The sequence below is a fragment of the Phytophthora cinnamomi genome, assembly GCF_018691715.1.
Source record: "Phytophthora cinnamomi strain GKB4 chromosome Unknown Contig107, whole genome shotgun sequence".
Lineage (NCBI taxonomy): Eukaryota > Oomycota > Peronosporomycetes > Peronosporales > Peronosporaceae > Phytophthora > Phytophthora cinnamomi.
The window spans coordinates 55,164-73,648 of NW_027151040.1; the positions used below are offsets into that span (position 1 = coordinate 55,164).

Here is an 18,485-nt window from a genome sequence, read left to right on the forward strand (position 1 = left end):
CAGCATTTCCGCCCGCTGGATCTGTTCCTGTCCTATGCAGCGCGTTCATTATCCATCTGCCCCAACGGCAAGAAGGACCAGACCGGGGACTCAAGAAGGACCAGGCCGGGGACTCGCTGCATGCACCAGCAGTGCGACCTGGTCGTCTGCCATGCTGAGGTTGCGCCGCGCGTTGTCGGTGGTCAATCACCACTGATCAACGATCGCGCTGCAACCATAAGCCGCGGCCGTCCAAACCTCGACCACATGCGTTGTATTAATATGATGCAACCTGCTATACATCTGCAGCGCTTCTGAGCCATAAGTACGTGTGCATGTCCACGGCGACGCCAAACTTGCTCGCGCTGCTTCTGCAGGCAAGAAGACATGCAGCTCGGCATTCCACGACAGGCCTCTTGCTGTCGCAGAGGAAAAACAAATCAAGTTGACAGACAGGTCACCATCGCGTGCGCGGTGCTCGGGTCGAACTGCTGTTCATCGATTCCCTGGCAGCTTTCTCTGATCGTAAACCGAGGGCGGCTTGGCGCGAAACGTTTTCGAAATTGAAGTTGTCTTTCCCAAAAGGCAACACGTTGGTTCAACGTGCGCAGCCATGGATCACCACGCTGAGTGGAACGGCAAGCATGGCGCGTGTTCTGGTCTAGCTCGAAACTCGAGCTACAGCCTAAAAGTGCCAGCGTGCTGCTGTTTCTCGGTGGTAAGCGTCCATCTTCGCTGGTGCCACGAGTGCTTGTGACAAGCGCTGCGTCTGCGCTCGTTCGTGTACATACCCGACGCGTTGCCTCCAGCGGCTGGGTGGCCGTGAGCCAGTCCCCGTCGTCGTGACTTGTGACGCTGCAGCCGGCGCAGAGCTCACCACGCTTGCTCACCGCGCTCGCGGAGTTCGGCGTGCTCTCAGCGACTCCGGCGAGGGCGCGGAGGGACGATTTCTTCAGAGCTTTGCGTTCTGAAGGCGATGCGCTCGACAGCACCGAGGCATACCTTCAGCGGTACCACGTCGGTAGACGTAAGTCACTTCACACAAGTGTATGTACAAGTGCGCGCAGCAGCCTGCACTTCAGCAGTTTTCCGTCAGCGTGCTCTATGACTCATATACTATGAGCTATGCCGCAGAGCTTGTTAAACGGGAGCGTACGCGGCCTGCATGACGTACACGGCGCCCCCTTTAACACCGACGAGGAACGCTCGCTCCATACAGCAAATGCGAACTGCAACCTGCATTGCCGGCGGGCGGCTCCCAAGCAGCGCGTTGATTTCTCGCGCAGAGGCGCGGCTTGCCGTCATCACAGCGAGCAGGAAGAGGCGCGATTTGCATCGATGGCAATCAGCTCCACCCAGCGGCTCGAGCTCGAGTCTCGTCGTGGGCGATATAATAGCGTTCACTCGATTCCTCGCTGCCGCCCCTGAACCGAGCGACCTCGCACTGCGAGTCGCAGCGCGTTGGTAGCAGCTCCTCGGCCCGCGCCGAAGCCACCTGCTGGAGCCAGACCTTGACTGCACGGGCCTTTTTCTCCGTGTCGGAAATGTCGTTCAGGCAAATAAATCAACTTTGCTGGGGCCCCTAAACCTATTATTTCCAGTAGGAGTTTTGCTCGTGGACGGACGCGGCGGCGCAGTCGGGCATTATCGCTTTGGGCATTGCCGCCGAAGCGCGTCCTGTGTACGCCGCCCGCCGCCACCACGATTTTCCACCTGCCCTCCGTCGCAGGCCGCGCCTTCCCTCGCGGTGCTGGCGATTCGTCCATGGGAATCTCGTGCTCGCGCGACCACAGCCGCGCCCCTTCATCCTCGTCCGTCGCCGCTAGACCGCGTCCCCGCAAGCTCCAGATCGGCGACCGTCTACGCTGCCGTAGCAAGGCCACCAGCTCCTCGTCCGAGGCGCGCTCGTCGCCCTGCTTCCGTCTCCGCAGGGCCGACGAGGACCGCAGCTGCCTGGAGGCCGCGGTGTCGCCCGCCACGCAGGACCGGAGGCGGAGGTTCAGTCCCGCCGCAAGCCCGAGCCGGAAGCCGACCGACCAGTATCTGCCAAGCCCCGTGGTGCGGGATTACGCCGCGGTGTCGACGCAGAACAGCCAGTTTAGGAAGCACATGGAGGACGAGTGCGTCGCTATCCCCAAGTACAGAGCGTTCCCGGATGATCCCGCCGTGAGCTCCTTCTTCGGCGTGTACGATGGCCACGGCGGCGACTTCTGCGCCAAGTACGCGGCCAAGTACTTCCACCAGAAACTTGCCGAGCTCATGCAGGTCAAGTACAGTGAAAAGAGGGGGCGCTCTTCCGAGGCCGAGAGTAGCAGCAGCCACCGGAGCAACGTGACGTCCACCAGCAGCATGGACAACTGCACGGATGTCGAGCCCGACGTGCTTAGCAACGCCGAGATCGAGAGCTGCTACGCCGAGGCTTTCTCCTCGCTGGACAAGGAGCTGGAGGACTTTGACGAGTCGTCCGAGAGCGGCTCCACGGCCGTCACCTGCCTCATCCGCAAGTACAACGGCCGTACGAGCTTCCACATCGCCAACGTCGGTGACTCCCGTGCAATTTTCTGCTGCGACGGCCAGACCTCGCGGCTGTCTGTAGACCACAAGGCCACAAATGAGGACGAGATCAAGCGAATTCGTGCGCTGAACGGCATCATTGTCAACAAACGCGTGGCTGGATCCATATCCGTCACGCGTGCACTGGGTCAGGCGGACGAGAAGAAGTTCATCACCAGTGCTCCTCACATCGCGTCCTTGGAGATCGCATCGGACGACGCCTTCCTTGTTTTAGTGAGCGACGGCGTCACCGACGTCTTCAGCGACGAGGAATTGACGGAATTTGTCGCCAAGCGCCTCGCTGAGGGCGAGAAGTCCATCACGATTGGCAAAATGCTGTTAGATGAAGCCAAGGCGCAAGGCTCCATGGACAACATGACAGCCGTGATTATATGTTTCGGGGAGTGATTGAACTGCCCATAAAGCAATAAGTAGAGCTAGTAACTAAGGCCTTTGAGCCATTAATTATTTTGTCATGGATCTTTGTTCTCGATAAATAATGCGTACACGCACCGGCGCATACAGCTAGACTGGCGGACTGTTCGAGGTGCTACAGCGAAAAGCAAAAGGTAGAGAGCATGGGCTCGGTTGAGTGGTGCCCGCCCATTCAAGAAGAGAAACGGAACGGGGTTCGCTCACAGGTCAAGGCTGCGAGGCTCCTTCGGTTCCGAGGACGTGCGCCGGAACGTGAGCACGAGTGGCTTGGGAGCGAACTGCATGACCTGGCACATCTTCTTGAAGCCCAAACGGAAGACGTCATAGTGGTTGATGGTCAGCAATTGGTCGCCCACGCTCACCTTGTTGTGCTTGCCACCGCGCCCCGCCACGCCAGACTTGTTCATGGCCATGACCACGGGGTACGACTTGCCCTTCTCAGGCTTCAAGCTGATTCCGAGCGGGCCGTCTTCTTCTCGCCAAATAACGTAGCTCAACGACCGCTCCAGCCGCTCCCGACTCTTCTGTCGGTCTGTCCGCGCCGTCAACGACATTCGGCGAAGCCTCGTTGTGAGACTTTGCAATTCGTGCGACGCAGGCCTGCGGAACCGCAGCACGGCTGGCCGCACGCCACTGTCCAGGATCTGCACGACTGCGTCGAATGGTACAGCCGAGCGTTTGGTGCTGCATTCGTTGATCGAGATGAGATAGTCGCCCTCGCGTAGATTCCACATGCCCGGCAACGAGTCGTTGCCCTCAGCCGCTTCAACACACGGGTACCCCGTGATGTCACACGAAACGAAGCCAACGGAGCCCAGGCTGGAGCCGTACCAAAGCAGGATTTCGTACTGTAGATGGTCCTCGTCCAGCTCGTCCGGCATGTCCAGCGAGTCCAGGGACGACGCCGTCGATGCGGTGCGCTGCATCGAAGCGTTTGCGGAAGCCCGCAGCTTTAGGTGGTACCGTAGGAAGAGCTGGATCTTGCTAGCCGCTTCTTCTCTCACGAGTGCCTCCGCCAGCCACTTGTTGAACGACGGTGGCGCCGGTGCCACGGCCTTGACAACGCTGCCGTCGTCCTGAGGTTGACGCTCCACGTCGACCATGTTCATCGACTGGTTCTTGGTCGGGAGAGTCTCCAAGTCGCGCAATTGCAGAGCGTCGACGCCCATTGGAATCAACAAATGAAAGTTGTGTGTAGGTTGCGGCGACTGCGACTGGGAGCGCTGGGCGGCTACTTGCGTTATGACGGGCAAGTTTCACTAGCAAAATGCAGACTCGGCTGTTCGTTCACCACCGGCTCCACCAGCACTTGGTGAGACAAAGTGGAAGACTCGAGGGCTCAGGGCAATCAGCAAGGGAAGACTGCTGTTGCCTCGGCAGCTGTGGATAGGAGACTGCCGCTGCAGCTGGTACGGCAACGAGAGCAAGCGGTGCCGCCGATCGGATAGATATTCAGGCAACGGCCAAGCTTTTTTTGGCGCGGGTAACTGTCAAGTGCAATTTGGGACGACGCACAAATTGGAGGGGTCACGTTAGACCGTTACAAGGGAGCAGGTCTCAACATGGTGCCGGACAAAAAACTCGAGTGATAATACCTTCATGCACCTACAAGTTACAGTGTGCAAGTGTGGACCAACTCAAGCACGGTACGATTCCAGTAACACATGTAGGCAAAAACGAGCAACTCACCCTACAACCGCAAAATATTCGAAGCAAATTTAGCTGTCTTATCTTTGAAAATCCAAATATCTTCGGACTCGAAGTGTGTTCATAATCTGGTAGCCAAGCGGCCGATGCGTTCACTAGCCAGACTCACTCAACAACGAGGAAGCGCAAAATGGGGCTTCGGACAGGTGGAAGTTGCTTTACGATGGAGGAATGCACTCCACCGCCTGCGTGCACGACTTGGGTTGCTCGCTTCCCGTATTTATAGTGTCTAGGTGTGCGCAGGCATTTATTCACACTGGCACGCCAGACGTTCCTGCCCCATTTCGATGGGGTGCCTTTGCGGCATCGCGTTCACCAACGGAATTGCTGCGGGCGTACCCTCTACGTTTCGCTGCTCACCGAGTGCTCTTGCGTGCCGCATGCGATCGTCTTCGTATAAATGGACGAGGTTTGTTGATATCAGCAGTCAACTCTGCTCATTACGTTGGATGGATCTAACTCGGAGGAGGCGATACTCTATCTGCATCACTTCCTGATGACTCGAACTTACTTTTCTAGAGGGATAAGGTCGCTGTAGTTCGCGTTCTATTGGAACGACCATAAGTTTCAGTCAACTCAGCGAACAGGAGTTTCGACTGCCATGACCAGACTAGCAAATGGTGCACCCTTAGAAACGACCATACCGGTGTTTTCCCTTCTATTTTACACCATACTCACTGCTGTTCTCATAGGAACTTCAACTTCATTCATACGAACGGCAAGTCAATTTTATCAACGACCTTTCACATAAAAGAAATATTCCAATTTGAATATACCGCGTAGCTAGGCATCACAGGTCCAGCGTGCGTGCACCCTTTTGATTCGATGGAGGGCCCACGCGCCGAAATGCTAGCACAAGCGGTCTTGGTGCAGACTTCAGCAACTGTACCCAGCGCTTGCTACCCAGCTTGTAGATATCGTGTTGATTGATCGATATCAGCTGGTCTCCCACGCTCGCATGGCGTCTGACGACGCTGCTACGGTTCATGTCGGCAACAACAGGGTACAGTGATCCTGGTTGTTTTTTCAACGATACACCGAGCGGGCCATCGCCTTCCCGCCAGATTACGTAGCTTAGAGTCTTCTCAAGCCGCTCTCGATTTCGGCGGCGGCCTAGTCTCTCTTCATTTGTGGGTTTACACTTCTGTTTTGGAATCTGCTGCAGTTCCTGGATGGTCGGCCTTCTGAAGCGAAGGACTGCAGGACGAGCACCACTGGCAACTATTTGCATCACCGAACCAAAAGTCATTGCGGAACTGTGCGTGGCGCTTTCATTCACTGACACCAAGAAGTCGCCTTCTTGGATATTCCACATGCCAGGAAGCGATTCGTTGCCGTCAGTTGTTTTCACGTAGGGGTAGCCAGAAGCTTTACACGACGAGAAGTCGACCCCGCCGAGGCTGCAGCCGTACCAAAGAAGAATTTCATAGTGAAGACAATCACCCTCGCTTTTTCGCTCAGCCTCATAGTTGTCCGGAACAGCGCTGGCGGCGGCTGTGTCCAATAACGCAGTGTTTGTCTTGACAGTAGTATCACCATCTTCATCGTCCTCCGCGTCTTCATCTTCAGCATCAGTCTCGTCGCTCTCACCACCGTAATCTTCTTGGCTTGCCACCGTCTCCGCTGAGGAAGCTGTCGACACCATTCGTTGCGGGGACCGACTTTTTGCTTTGCTAATGAGGTGGGCAATTGTGGCTGCACGCGTTGGAGATGACTTCGATGGGGTTCGCGGAAACCATGCCTCGATCTTCTTTGCAACGTTAATGTTGCGGTGTTGATTGCCTAACGACTGAACTGTAGGTTGGATCTCCATCTTGGTCTGCGTTTTAGCGTGCCAATTCGAAAGTGACACATCATGTACTTGACAGGGATGCAAACGATTGCTCTGGGCCGAACATTAGACGAAAGAGAGGCACGCTAGCGGTAACGTTGGGGTAAGGGGGTAACCCATGCTCATCTTATGTGTCGACCAAAGATAACAACGCGTGGATTTTCGCTTATCTTTTCTAACCAACCAAATTGCAGCATATTTAGAAAACACTGCACAAAGGACTCCTGTGACAAGAGCGAGAGCAAAAGCCTGTAAATGTTGGTACCCCACATATCCGTCGCAGGCTTATATGGGTCACCACTGTTCAAGATAGCACCAACGCCTCCTTACTAGGCTCTTGCTAATAAGTCAGCTGCATTTCAAACGAATTTCCAGTCATGGAAATGAGCTCCCAGGTTCTTGTCCAAAAATGCCAGGAGGCAGCAAATAGGGGCCCTCACCATTTCGATGGGTGAGCTGTCACGGTTTCAGTCTGGCTAGTCCAACTAAATTTGCGTTGGAGTGACGTGCGTAGTGACGCCTTCGAGTGGATGAAGCACCTCAATACGCGTATTTTGATGCATCGCAACTCATCAGCGAGAAAACTGGTTTTTCGCCAGCAACGCAACTTGCGTGTCACTATGTCACTAATTCGAGTTGTAAGCCGTACCGTGCGCATCGACCCTTATTGTGTCCCCGTGAAGATATCCAAAGCGGGGGGAGAAGGCAGATCGAAAGCCCGAGCGCGAGTCCAGCAATATGTTCCAGACCAAGTGCGTGGGGCCGCAGCCGACGCCTTGCAGCGCGCCAATACGTGGCAACTAACCTTGTGCACGTTTCGCTCCACTGCAGCACCGAGTACGACCGTGGCGTGAACACATTCTCGCCCGAGGGGCGACTCTTCCAGGTGGAGTACGCCATCGAAGCCATCAAGGTGCGTATGCTGGCTGGGAGGTGTCGGCGATTCTGGAGATATGTTAACACGCATCCTTTTATACTGCGGGGGGATACGCAGATGGGCACCACAGCTATCGGCATCCGCACAAAGGAAGGCGTCGTGCTCGCCGTGGAGAAGCGGCTGACGTCGCCGCTGCTGGAGCCTGGCAGGTAGGTTGGGAAAGATACCAGCAACTATCCATTCTGAAGGAATTGCGCTGCTGTTAGCAGCAGTAGCGCAGATGCTGATTGTTGTGCGTTGTGGCGCTGCTGTATGGACAGCATCGAGAAGATCATGGAGGTGGACCGTCACGTCGGCGCTGCGATGAGCGGCATCACCGCCGACGCGCAGACGCTGATCGACCACGCGCGTGTGGAGGCCACCAACCACTGGTTCTCGTACAATGAACCTGTGCGCGTGCAGGCGCTGACGCAGTCCATCTGCGACCTGGCGCTGAGCTTCGGCGAGGGCTCGGATGAGAACAACCACAAGCAAAAGATGAGCCGTCCGTTCGGTGTGGCGCTGCTGCTCGCCGGCGTGGACGAGGCCGGCCCGCAGCTTTTCTTCTCGGAGCCCTCGGGCACGTACTGGCTTGTGAAGGCCCACGCCATCGGCTCTGGATCTGAAGGCGCGCTTAACAACCTCAAGGACGGCTACACGGACGAGCTGACGCTGCAGGAGGCCGAGACGCTTGCTATTGGCGCGCTGAAGCAGCACATGGAGGAGAAGCTTACCAGCATCAATGTGGAGCTGGCTGTTGTCACGCGCGAGAAGGGCTTCCACGTCTGCACTGCCGAAGAGCTGGAGGTCGTGATCGGTCGCCTGTAGACGAGCAAAGAAGGCTGTGGGTGATGGGTAGCCCCGAACTTAAGTGCCCCGCGTGTCGGTGCTTCTTCAGCATTAACTCCGCAATGAACGCCGAGCGCGGACCTCATTTACATCCTTTCTGCTGCTGTCGCTTGCCAGCTTTTGGTGGTGCTACTGTGAAACCCTGATCAGATTGGCTGTAGATTCAAGCTGCCGTTACGCCACCGCTTCAACCAGCCCACAACGCTTCCGCAAGCTACCTGAAAGCTGGGCAACTAATGGATCGGTTACTGATGCTTGTTGAAGCTATGCAGTATGGATAAGGAAGCTTGTATTTGTACACTGTGGACGAGCAAGCAAGTCGACCGCGGTCGATAGCCCCGTCGTCAATCCCCTCCATCCATCCTCGTATGTGATACTTCAACTGGCACAGGAAACGATCTCCTATGCTCCCTCTCCGTGCGCGCCGGCCTCCATTCATCGCAGCGCGTTGTGTTGTCGTCTACGATGGCGCGGACCGTTTCTTCCACACATGCCCGCCCAGATACAATTGACGTGGTAGATCACATGAAGCGCGGGTTGTGCCGCTAAAAATCCTGCCTATTCAACTCATCTCTGCCCTGCTCAAGCGCTCGGCGCTTCCTTATCCTCGTCGTCGATCGAGTCGGAGCGCTCGCTGCCGGACCTGCTGCTGGCTGTTGCGCTGTGTCCCGCTGCTGTGAAGCTGTGCAATTTGGAGATGATCATGTCGAGAGCCACCGAGTTGACGCCGTGCGGGATGATGACGTCCGCGACGCGCTTCGACTGCTCCACAAACATCATGTGCATGGGGCGCACCGTCTTCATGTACTGGTCCATGACGGACTCGGCCGTGCGTCCGCGCTCCTCCATGTCGCGGTGCATGCGGCGCACGAGGCGGATGTCCGCGGCCGTCTCGACGAAGATCTTGATGTCCATGAGGTCGGCAAGGGCCTGGTCGGCGAAGATCAGAATGCCCTCCACGAGGATCACGCTGTTGGGCTTCATCGGGGTCGTGTTCTGGCAGCGCGAGTGCGTGCTGAAGTCGTAGACGGGCACGTCCACGGTCTTGCCGGCGCGCAGCTGCTTGAGGTGCTTGACCATGAGGTCCGTCTCGAGCGCGTCCGGGTGGTCGAAGTTGTGCTTGGAACGCTGCTCCATGGTGAGGTGGGCCAGGTCCTTGTAGTAGTAGTCGTGCGAGAGGTACGACACGCGGTCGGCGCCGAACTCGGCCATGATGGCGCGCGAGAGCGTGGTCTTGCCCGAGCCGGAGCCGCCGCACACGCCCACCACGAGGATCTGGTTGCCCTCCTCGTTGAGCAGGTGGCGCGAGCGCTCGAGCCGGAAGCTGCCGCCGGGCTGCGTCGAGTTGTTGATGTACACGATGTCCTTGACCAGCTCCAGCTCGCTCTTGGTGGACACGAGCGGCTGCTGCAGCGCGAACTTCTGGCGCTTGCGCTGCTCCGCGCGCGCGCGCGTGGCCGCCATGGCCGCCACCAGCGCCGCGCACACCACGACCACCTCGAAGATGCTGGCGTTCACCATTGCGCGCGATGCGTCACGGGGGGATGAGACGACGGACGGTCGCGTGCGTCGTGGACGGCGAATGCCCGAATGAGCTCCGCGAGAAACGAGCCGGCGTCTGCTGGCCGCCATTCACTGCGCGCATGGACCAATCGCAGCGCCGGCCGCCTCTTTTCGACCAATGCGCGGAAATTCGGAACACGACTCGACAATCCCGTGACGCGCATCGACGTACCCACCGGCGGTATGGAGCAGGGCGACGGCATCGTGAATGCGCCGCCAACTGCTTCAAGCAAACGCTCGTTGCCGCTGTTGCTGCTAGTGACACGATCGCTCATCTGTTCGTCTGGTTAGGTTTTCCTTACAATTTCGCTAGTGCCGCTGCTGCCTCGCTGCTGCTCGCCTGTCCACCGCTGCTCGGCTCACTGACTGCCGGCGACCGAGTCGATCAGAATCGGGTAGCCCGAGTCCAGCGGGACGTTCGGGTCGCGCACGGCCTGGCAGATGGCCGGGATGTCCGTCCGCAGGTCGAGAAAGTCGGACAGGAAGACCAGCAACTGGAAGTCGCTGATGCGCTTCGAGTACGGCTCGTCACGGTACTTCTGGAGCTGGGCCTTGAGCGCCGCGCGGCTGCGGTACGACCCCTCGCGGTTCAGCTTGGGGAACTCGCTGCGCAGCGGCGACTCGTGCGGTACCACGGGCACCACGCACAGGAAGAAGTTGTTGTCCACCTCGGGCGCGGGCTTGGCCTCCACGAGTGCCGTGAACGTGTCGTTCACAGCGCAAGCCTTGGGGTTCTGCTCGTTCTCCGCCAGGGCGCCGGCCGCGAACATCTCCACGCACTGGTCGCTGACCTGGAAGGCCTCGAAGGACGCCTGGCCTTCCTTGTCCAGCGTCACCTTCAACGTGAGGAACAGTGAGCCCTTGCCGCCAGCGTCGGCCTGCAGCTGCGCCGCCAGCAGCACTTCGCGCGCCGAGAAGTGGAAGTCGTCGTCCTCGCGCGGAGGGTGCGAGAAGACCCAGCCCACCTTCTCGTAGCCCAGCGCTTCCGCCACCGCGTCCACCTTGTCGGCATTCGGGTCGTCCAGCACTTCGAAGCCGTAGGGGTTGCCCTCCTGCGGCGGCTCGTAGATAAAGTCCACGGTCACCTCCTTGGTCTCCGCGTCCACAGAGCCGTAGAGCCAGCCGCAGCGCGACTGCTGGAAGGCGAACTGGCGCAGGTACGCCTGGAAGTCGTTGCAGCTCGCGCCGTCCAGGTGTACCTTGGCCACCTGCGGCTCCTTCTGCGCGCTGATCTTGAACTCGAACTGGGCGTCCATGCGCATGAACTCGCCCAGCGTCCAGTACATCTTCATGTCCCGCAGAGACTTCATGCCCGGCCGGAACGCCTGCTTGTCGGCGCGGTCGTGGTGCGCCACGCGCGTCAGCGTGCCGTCCGCGTTGATCTTGGTGCCGACAGCGCCACCCGTGGCCACCGTCTCGCCGTCGTAGTCCAGGAACAGCATGTCGCCATGGCCCACGCGCAGCTCGCGCAGAGTCTGTGTGTCTGTAGTTGTCTGCGCGCCCTGCTGGTCCAGCGCCAGCTGCTGCTGCGCCGGGGAGATCGAGTGCTGCTCGAAGACCCAGCGCTTGATGTCCGCGATCGTGGACGACGGCGTCAGGTCCCCCACCCGCCACGTGCCGTTCTTGGAGCGCACGCGGACAAGCATCTTGCTCGTTTGTACCGAGAAAATAATGGCCGTATCCTTTTGGGCGAAACGATTTTGACGGGGTTTGGAGGGCTCAGGCCGAGCAAGGTTGAAGTGAAGACACCTCAGCGCTAGGAAGGATCAAAAGAACGATACCATGTTCAAATACAGAGGCCCTCTTTCTCTCTCCTGTTCTTCGCATTGGCCTCGTGCGATAAGAGCCTACGCTAGGAGTCGAAAACGGAGCAAGCAGAGCAGCCTTGGCAACTGGAACTGAGTAGCGCCCACAACTCAGGTACTAATCTAACAGTCTAGTCTATAGCGGTTGTCGCTCGGTCGGTCGTGCAGCAAGAGGTCTTCTAGACAGAGCCCCGAGTCAACGCAGACCCACCTCATTCAGCGCCTACTCCGCCACGATCGTCTTGACGTGGTCGCGCGTCTCGTTCGGGCCGACGTACTGCTTCCACGCCTCCTTCTGCGTGTGAGCCGTGAGGTGGTGATCCAGAACCTTCGTCATCATCTCCTTGTCAAACACCGACGTCGGCGAACCGTACGCCGCAGCTTGGAAGGCGATCACGAGCTTCGACAGCTCACGGCCAGAGAAACCATCGATGCGGGCGGCCAGGTCGTCGAAGTCAGAGTCCTCAATGCCCTCCACGTAAATCTTCTTGGCACGCGAGTTCTTCGGCGCACGAATGTAGTCGTCGAAGTACTGCTTCAGCATGCGCACACGCTCGTCGAAGCCCGGCAGGCGGAACTCCACCATCTCATCGATACGATCGTTGATGGCCCAGTCGAACTGCTCCGGCTGGTTACTGGCGAACACGATCATGAACTTGTCGCTGGCCTCACCCGTGCGGTACAGGAAGGCGTTCAATGCGTTACGCATGTCCTCGGACATGACGGTGTTGCTACGTTTCTGCAGGAACGCATCAGCCTCATCGACGAACAGCAGCAGACCACGACGGCTGTGCGACGCCCAGTCGAACAGCTTGTGGATCTCCGTCACACCCTCGCGGCCCAGCGGGGCGACATCACCACCCGTGAGGATGGCGTACTCTAGGCCGGAGTGACGCGCCAGAGCCTTGGCGAACAGGGTCTTACCCGTACCGGGCGGGCCGTGCAGCAGCAGGTGGCGGAACGGCGCGCGGTTCTTCTTCGTGTTGAACGTGGACACAGCAACGCTGCGCAGACGCTCGTCCAGCTTGGGCTCGAGCACAACGCCCTCCAGGGCGTCCGTCGCCTTCTGCAGACGCAGCGCACGCTTGATCGACGGGATGGGGTTGGCCAGCACCTGCGTCGCCGAACGGCGCGACGTCTCACGCACCAACGACGGCTTGCCCATGCGCGCCTCAATGTACTTGCCCGCAACGCTCGTGGAGACCTTGGCGGTGTAGATACCGACAGCCAGGGCCGTCAGCGAGGCCACGGTGGCCGTAAGCTTCTCCTTGTCGTCGACGAAGGCCATGATACCCGAACCGACAGTGTTACCCGCCAGCTTGATGCCCTCCATGACCGTCTCGCGGTACTCCTTAGCACGCACGCGGGCCTCCTCGAGGTGCAGGTCGTGGTTGAGACGCTCCTGCTTGATGCGTCCCTCGGTCTCGGCGGCCACCTTGGCCAGCTCCGTCTTCTGGCGCAGCTCGGCCTCGTAGTCGAGTGTCTTGCGGCGCGAAGCCTCCTGACGAGCGAGGATCTCCTCCTGCTTCTTGAGCTCCTGCTCCTTCATGTACTTCTGCGCGGCCAGCTGGTCGGCGTACTGCTTGCGCTTGAGCTGGTCCTGGTACTGCGCGCGCTGCTGGTGCTGGCGCGTCTCCTCCTCGAGCGTCTTGCGGCGCTCCTCGCCCTCCTTCTGCACGCGTACGATCTCGTACTGCTTGTAGAGCGCCTCGTTCTCCTTGATCTTGGCCTGGTTCTCCATCTGCTTGGTGCGCTCGGTCTCCTTGGCCAGGTTGAAGGCCTCCTTGGCGTGGCGCGAGTTCTCCAGCTCGCGGGCGGCCTTGGCGGCGCGCTCCAGACCCGACGGGTCGAACGAGTAGCCGTTGCCGGCGCCGCCGCCGCCGCTGTTGTTGCCCTTGGGCTGCGACAGCGTGTTCTGGGCCGGCTCGGCCGCCTCGGGGGCGCTGCTGCGCTTCGAGCCTCCGCCGAAGCCGCTGAACATGGTGAAGGAGGGAGGGACGGGGGAGCTTGCTTGAACGAGACGCTGCGGCCTGCCAGGCGACGGGCGGATCCTGCGGCCGAGGGCAAAGGGGAAATGCACTGGATGGCGCAAGCTGATACCCGTACTTAAGAGGAGGACCATCACTCCTGTTTTTGATGGGTGTGACCCACACATCAAACTAGCCAAGTGCATTTTCCGGTGCGGAAGTGGCCGAGATGGACAAGCTGCGGCGCCTCTGGGACGGCGCGGCCGACGCTGTGCAGGACAAGCTCCAGGTGCGCAGCGCAGCGCTGTAGCTCTGCATGGACAGGCGCTGACACCGTGCTGGCTGTGCGCTTTAGAGCGGCGAGAAGGAGCTGCGCAGGGCTGCGAGCGACGCCAGCGCGCGGGCTCAGCAGGCGGCGGCAGGCGCAGCGGACGAGGCCAAGCGCCGCCTGCAGCACTCGGCGGAGGAGGCCAAAGCGGCCGCTAGACACAAGGTGGAAGATGTGCAGAAGGCGGCGAAGCACAAGGTGGAGGAGACGCGCGCGGCCGCCGCCGCCAAGGTCCGCGGCATCGGCGCCAACGTGCTGCACAACCTGCGCAATAACCAGGAGAACGCCACGCGCCAGTTGCGCGAGAACGCCAAGCAGTTGCAGCGCTCGGCCAGTGACACAGTCGACGACTTGAAGAGGCGCGCGCAGCAGAGCGCGACCGACGCGACTAGTGCCGCTCAGGAACGGGTTCGGTCTTCAGTGTCCGAAGGAGCTCAGAAGCTGAAACAGACGTCGTCCTCAGTGGTGGAAGCTATTGACCCGCGAGCGAGTGCGCGCCGAGCGCGCAACAAGCTGCTACTGGTGGGATTCATCGGGATTTTCCTATACGGTTTTGGTTCCGCCATGCCTCATGCTATGGCGAAATATGCTCTGGAGAAAGCTAAGATCGAAGAAGAAGCAGCAGTCCGAGCCGAAAACGCAACAGCAACTGTGAAAAAATGAAAGTGTCATAGAAGGTGAAGAAGCAACTGGGGTAGTTAACGGGTCCGAATTCAAGCAAATGGGGCAGCTACTCCTTCTCGTCGGGCCGGTACTTCTGCGTTGGGTTTTTGCTGGCTTCGTATAGCAGCAACCAACGGGGCTTTTTGCTAGGGTCTACCTTCTTCATGCGCGACTTGCGACGCTTCCGGGCTTCCACCTTCGCATTCAACCATGCTAGGTAATCATCCTTTACCTGCGTCCGCCATTTGACGTACTCCTCTTCGTTGAAGGGACTGTCCGCGATATCTGCTGCTGCTTCATCGATGCTGGGATTCGAGGCTACCGTGGAGCCACTTCCTTGTCTGCCGAAGTTCAAACTTGTGCTTGAGCCATTCATTGTGGAGCCGAGCAAGCGACCGCTGAGACTTACGCCAAAGTACATGCTGCCTTTTGAGTCATCTTTGGTCAACAGGTGCTTACTCGACGCTAAAAAGAAGTTCTGGCGATGATCGACGGTTCAAACGTTGTTAGCAACCTTGGGATTATCTCGTTTGCTGACAGTTTTACTTACGCGACTCGAGACGCCACCAAAGTGATTTGCCTCTGTGAATATTTGCCGTTGATGCTACATGTACCGAGAAGGAACATTAATGACGGAGATATAACGCTGAGGAACAACGAGATCCCCACCAGTTCCAAGTCTGTGGGGTCTTCGGCAAGATTTAGCGGTCGAATTGGTCTCTGTTCACGTCATTTGCGTCGTTAGTGGCGACACATTGACTACGCTGGGATGGGAACGCGTCGTCTGTACCGAGTTACGACGCTTCCAAATAGGATCGTCCTCATCAGTTTCCGTGTGTGCTTCATCGTCTCGTGCCGAGTCGACGTGACAATCAATGAGATCCGCGTATTCACCATCGTCAAATTGGTCATTTGGCGACTCTAACAGCTTCTCTGTGATCTGGACAAAAAGGAAGGGTGAAGATATGGCAATGCTCCAAGACCTTTAGAACCCCAACTTACCGCCTCTAGATCAACGTAGCTAATTGCACGAGGCAGACAAAGGAACGCGCTGAGTGTACGTGCTAAGCGCATCGCCGCGGTCCCGAGGAGGCTTGATTTCCGCCCACCCATGCTTGAGTTGCTACCGAGACTAGAAAGTTTGCCAGAAGATGCCCCATGTTTTGGCGTTCCAGCAAGCGAGAGACTCCCGAGGCTGGTCAATTTTCCGGATGACGCCCCGTGTTTGGGGGATCCAACGGATGACAGGCTACCGATGCTCAGTTCGTCCGACACGACGTCGTCAGCTTCGTCACTATCGTCCTCACTATCCGACGGGATGGTTCCCGCTGTATTGTTTGCAATCTTCAGCATCGCCAAAGTGCGTGTCGTTCGCAACAATTTCTCGATATGGTCATCGAGAGTCATTATTGGGACATCGGGGTTGCCGTTCTTGTGCTTGGCTTTTTCGTTGCTGGATCGCCGGCGCTGGTGTCTCTGGGTTTCATCACCCGAAATCTCGTCTTCATCGCCTTCACCATCGCTCAAGTCTTCCTCATCATCTGAATCAAAACGCAACATCTTTTTGTCATCTTGAGGGGGCGGGTGATACCCTAACGAAGAACGATTAGCGAGGTGGACAGCGATACGGTCAAACCATTATATTCGGTATCCTTACGATATCGGAACCCGTTCACCTGCTCGAGTGCTTTTGCCACGCGTTCGTGCTGGGGGCCATCGATACCATCGAAGCTGCCATCCATGCTGCGAGTCAACTCTACCAGTAGCTCCGATGCAGCTCTACCAAAAATAACGACTTGTTTTCATGGGCTCACTGCGGGTATTCTACGTGGATGAAACAGTCAATTGACACGATTGGCCTATTTGATGGGGTTGGCGGATTGGGGGCGTACTCGAGTTGCTCGTTTCACTTGTTGAAGCGACTGCAGTGTTGATGTATCCAGCGATCGGAATGAGCCTACGTTATCTTGCTTAGTAATCGTCCGGAAGGAGCCCCCACTGTCTTTCTTGACCGTGGTGTTCGCTGAAGCTGGGCGAGATTTCGTGATAAACATCGGATGGTGTCTCCGGAGTGGAGGATCATGATGACCAGCCACCGTAGATTCAGAGTCGGCTTCGTGAATTACGGCAGGGTCGGCACTATCGAATCCCGATGGAACTGAAATGGAGTTCCTAAGACGGGCGACAGCACCGATAGTAGTGAGAGCGGAGTTGCTCTGCAATGACTTGCGAAACCGCTCCTCTAGGAAGGCGTTGCGCTTCTGTAGCAACTTCACGTCTTGTGGCACGCCTGTATAACCCATTTTTCGATTCTCTACCGATGGTTGCGATTGCTGCCGGTTCATCGCAATGCTCTGGAGCGTGTTGTACCGCTTGGCGTGATCCAAGTCAGCACGCAGTTGGTCACGCTCCCGAATGAGATTTTGCTTTTCTGCTCGTAGCACTCTCGTTTTCTGCTTATGCAGCTGCTCGGAGGCCATCATGCGTCGAATCTGCAACTTTAGTGCCTCAGACCCACGGTCCGCCCGTGCTGCTTCTGAGCGATAGTGCTCAACCACATAAGGGTGCTCACTATTTGCATTTGTGGCTGCCGTGCTACTTTCAGAGTGCGCATCCATGATTGTGCCTCTCGATGGGAGTTGCGGCGAGCGATTCCCTTGTGATATTGCTGCGAGTTGCATTGCACTAGGCGTGCGACCAAGCTTCGATGGAGAATAGTGCGTGGGCTGTTTTTGCTTCTGCACGGCATTGAAAAATCTCGCGTACTCGTCCCTCATTTTTTGCATGTGGCTCTCGCGCTCTTTGAGGGCTCCTTTCGTGCGCAGCAAGTCCGCTTCACTTTCGACCAGGCGCTTTTTGAGATCATCTGCAAGTTCGCGAAGGTGACGCGATTCTTTCTCGAGCCGAGAGTACATCTGAAATTGAGTGCTTTGGCGCAATCCTGTTAGCTGCTGCTGCAAGCGCTGCACCTCACGTTTACGCTCTTCATTGACTGCCTCTGTGTGGGCCATTTTGAGCTCATATTTACGCAGAGCACGTCGAAGTGCTTGGTTTTCAGCTGGTGTTCCAAAGAAATCGCCATTGGTGTGAGAAGGAGATGCCCCTGTTGCTGATACTGCAGCGGTTGTAGCTGAAGGAGTAGCTGCGGCACTATCCGCAGTGTTACCAGTAGTAGCTCCTGTACTCCCGATGCCATCAAGAGACTTCTGGATCTGTGCAGCTTTGATCAAGGTATCTCGGGCTTCTTGGAGCACTGTAATTTCCTGCCGTTGCTTGGCTATTAGTTGCTGCGCTTCCTCCACTCGTGACCTCTTCTCCTGCAATTCTACATTCATTTTTTCCAGTAGCGTTTGCTGTTGGCGACGGGTGCGTAGTTGATCAACTTCATGTTGGTTCAGTTGACGCATTAGAGACTGCTGCTGTTCCTTGAGCTGGTTACATGTGAGTTCAAGCTGCTGAAATTTTTCTCGAGTGTCTTGCTGTTTTTGCTGATTAGTTAAGTTTTCTGCGAGAGATCGTCGCTCAGTGGCAGCTTCTTGAGCCTCCTGCTCAGCAAACTTGAGACGAAGATGTGTTCGTAGTGCGTTCAACAGAGAGATCGGGTCGCCTTCGGCTTTCTTGAGAAACTGTTCTTTTCGCTTTCCTCGTGCAAACATCGACTCCGGTTCAAGTGGTTGACTAGCATTAATATTCTCACTACGGTCCATGACCTCCATGAAGAAGTCCACAAGTGCGGCTTCCAGGCGTTGGAGTCTCTTAACCTTCACCTGTGCTATGTTCAATCGCTCCATTAAATGCTTTGTCTGGATAAGCAAAGGACATGTCAGACGACAGCAACCCCAAGTGACAACGTCATAAGTTGGCCTTGCGCACCTCCCCGAGTCCAGAG

At 57.5% G+C, this 18,485-nt stretch overlaps 8 protein-coding genes across 8 annotated transcripts; 3 read left to right on the plus strand and 5 right to left on the minus strand.

Moving 5' to 3' along the window:
- Positions 1–955: 955 nt before the first annotated feature.
- IUM83_17250 (putative protein phosphatase 2C) lies at positions 956–2,940 on the plus strand (the record flags this gene model as incomplete). Its single annotated transcript, XM_067942189.1, has 3 exons — positions 956–1,006; positions 1,114–1,131; positions 1,651–2,940. The coding sequence occupies 3 exons, from the start codon at positions 956–958 to the stop codon at positions 2,938–2,940; spliced, it is 1,359 nt and encodes a 452-aa protein (XP_067782360.1).
- A 227-nt stretch (positions 2,941–3,167) lies between these two features.
- IUM83_17251 (Sporangia induced myosin-like protein) lies at positions 3,168–4,136 on the minus strand (the record flags this gene model as incomplete). The annotated part of the gene is made up of 1 exon (XM_067942190.1): positions 3,168–4,136. One exon carries the CDS (start codon positions 4,134–4,136, stop codon positions 3,168–3,170), a length of 969 nt encoding a protein of 322 aa, XP_067782387.1.
- Positions 4,137–7,243: 3,107 nt separating this feature from the next.
- On the plus strand, positions 7,244–8,249 carry IUM83_17252 (proteasome subunit alpha type-5-a; the record flags this gene model as incomplete). The annotated part of the gene is made up of 4 exons (XM_067942191.1): positions 7,244–7,257; positions 7,337–7,418; positions 7,500–7,591; positions 7,703–8,249. The coding sequence occupies 4 exons, from the start codon at positions 7,244–7,246 to the stop codon at positions 8,247–8,249; spliced, it is 735 nt and encodes a 244-aa protein (XP_067782401.1).
- A 603-nt stretch (positions 8,250–8,852) lies between these two features.
- On the minus strand, positions 8,853–9,791 carry IUM83_17253 (uridine kinase; the record flags this gene model as incomplete). Its single annotated transcript, XM_067942192.1, has 1 exon — positions 8,853–9,791. The coding sequence occupies one exon, from the start codon at positions 9,789–9,791 to the stop codon at positions 8,853–8,855; it is 939 nt and encodes a 312-aa protein (XP_067782359.1).
- Positions 9,792–10,192: 401 nt separating this feature from the next.
- Positions 10,193–11,479, minus strand: IUM83_17254 (NPL4-like protein; the record flags this gene model as incomplete). Its single annotated transcript, XM_067942193.1, has 1 exon — positions 10,193–11,479. One exon carries the CDS (start codon positions 11,477–11,479, stop codon positions 10,193–10,195), a length of 1,287 nt encoding a protein of 428 aa, XP_067782403.1.
- Positions 11,480–11,861: 382 nt separating this feature from the next.
- On the minus strand, positions 11,862–13,619 carry IUM83_17255 (ATPase family AAA domain-containing protein 3A; the record flags this gene model as incomplete). Its single annotated transcript, XM_067942194.1, has 1 exon — positions 11,862–13,619. One exon carries the CDS (start codon positions 13,617–13,619, stop codon positions 11,862–11,864), a length of 1,758 nt encoding a protein of 585 aa, XP_067782362.1.
- Positions 13,620–13,834: 215 nt separating this feature from the next.
- IUM83_17256 (uncharacterized protein) lies at positions 13,835–14,596 on the plus strand (the record flags this gene model as incomplete). Its single annotated transcript, XM_067942195.1, has 2 exons — positions 13,835–13,894; positions 13,961–14,596. The coding sequence occupies 2 exons, from the start codon at positions 13,835–13,837 to the stop codon at positions 14,594–14,596; spliced, it is 696 nt and encodes a 231-aa protein (XP_067782402.1).
- A 67-nt stretch (positions 14,597–14,663) lies between these two features.
- Positions 14,664–16,338, minus strand: IUM83_17257 (Inositol-tetrakisphosphate 1-kinase; the record flags this gene model as incomplete). The annotated part of the gene is made up of 6 exons (XM_067942196.1): positions 14,664–15,074; positions 15,147–15,200; positions 15,266–15,316; positions 15,387–15,536; positions 15,599–16,188; positions 16,254–16,338. The coding sequence occupies 6 exons, from the start codon at positions 16,336–16,338 to the stop codon at positions 14,664–14,666; spliced, it is 1,341 nt and encodes a 446-aa protein (XP_067782361.1).
- Positions 16,339–18,485: the final 2,147 nt, after the last annotated feature.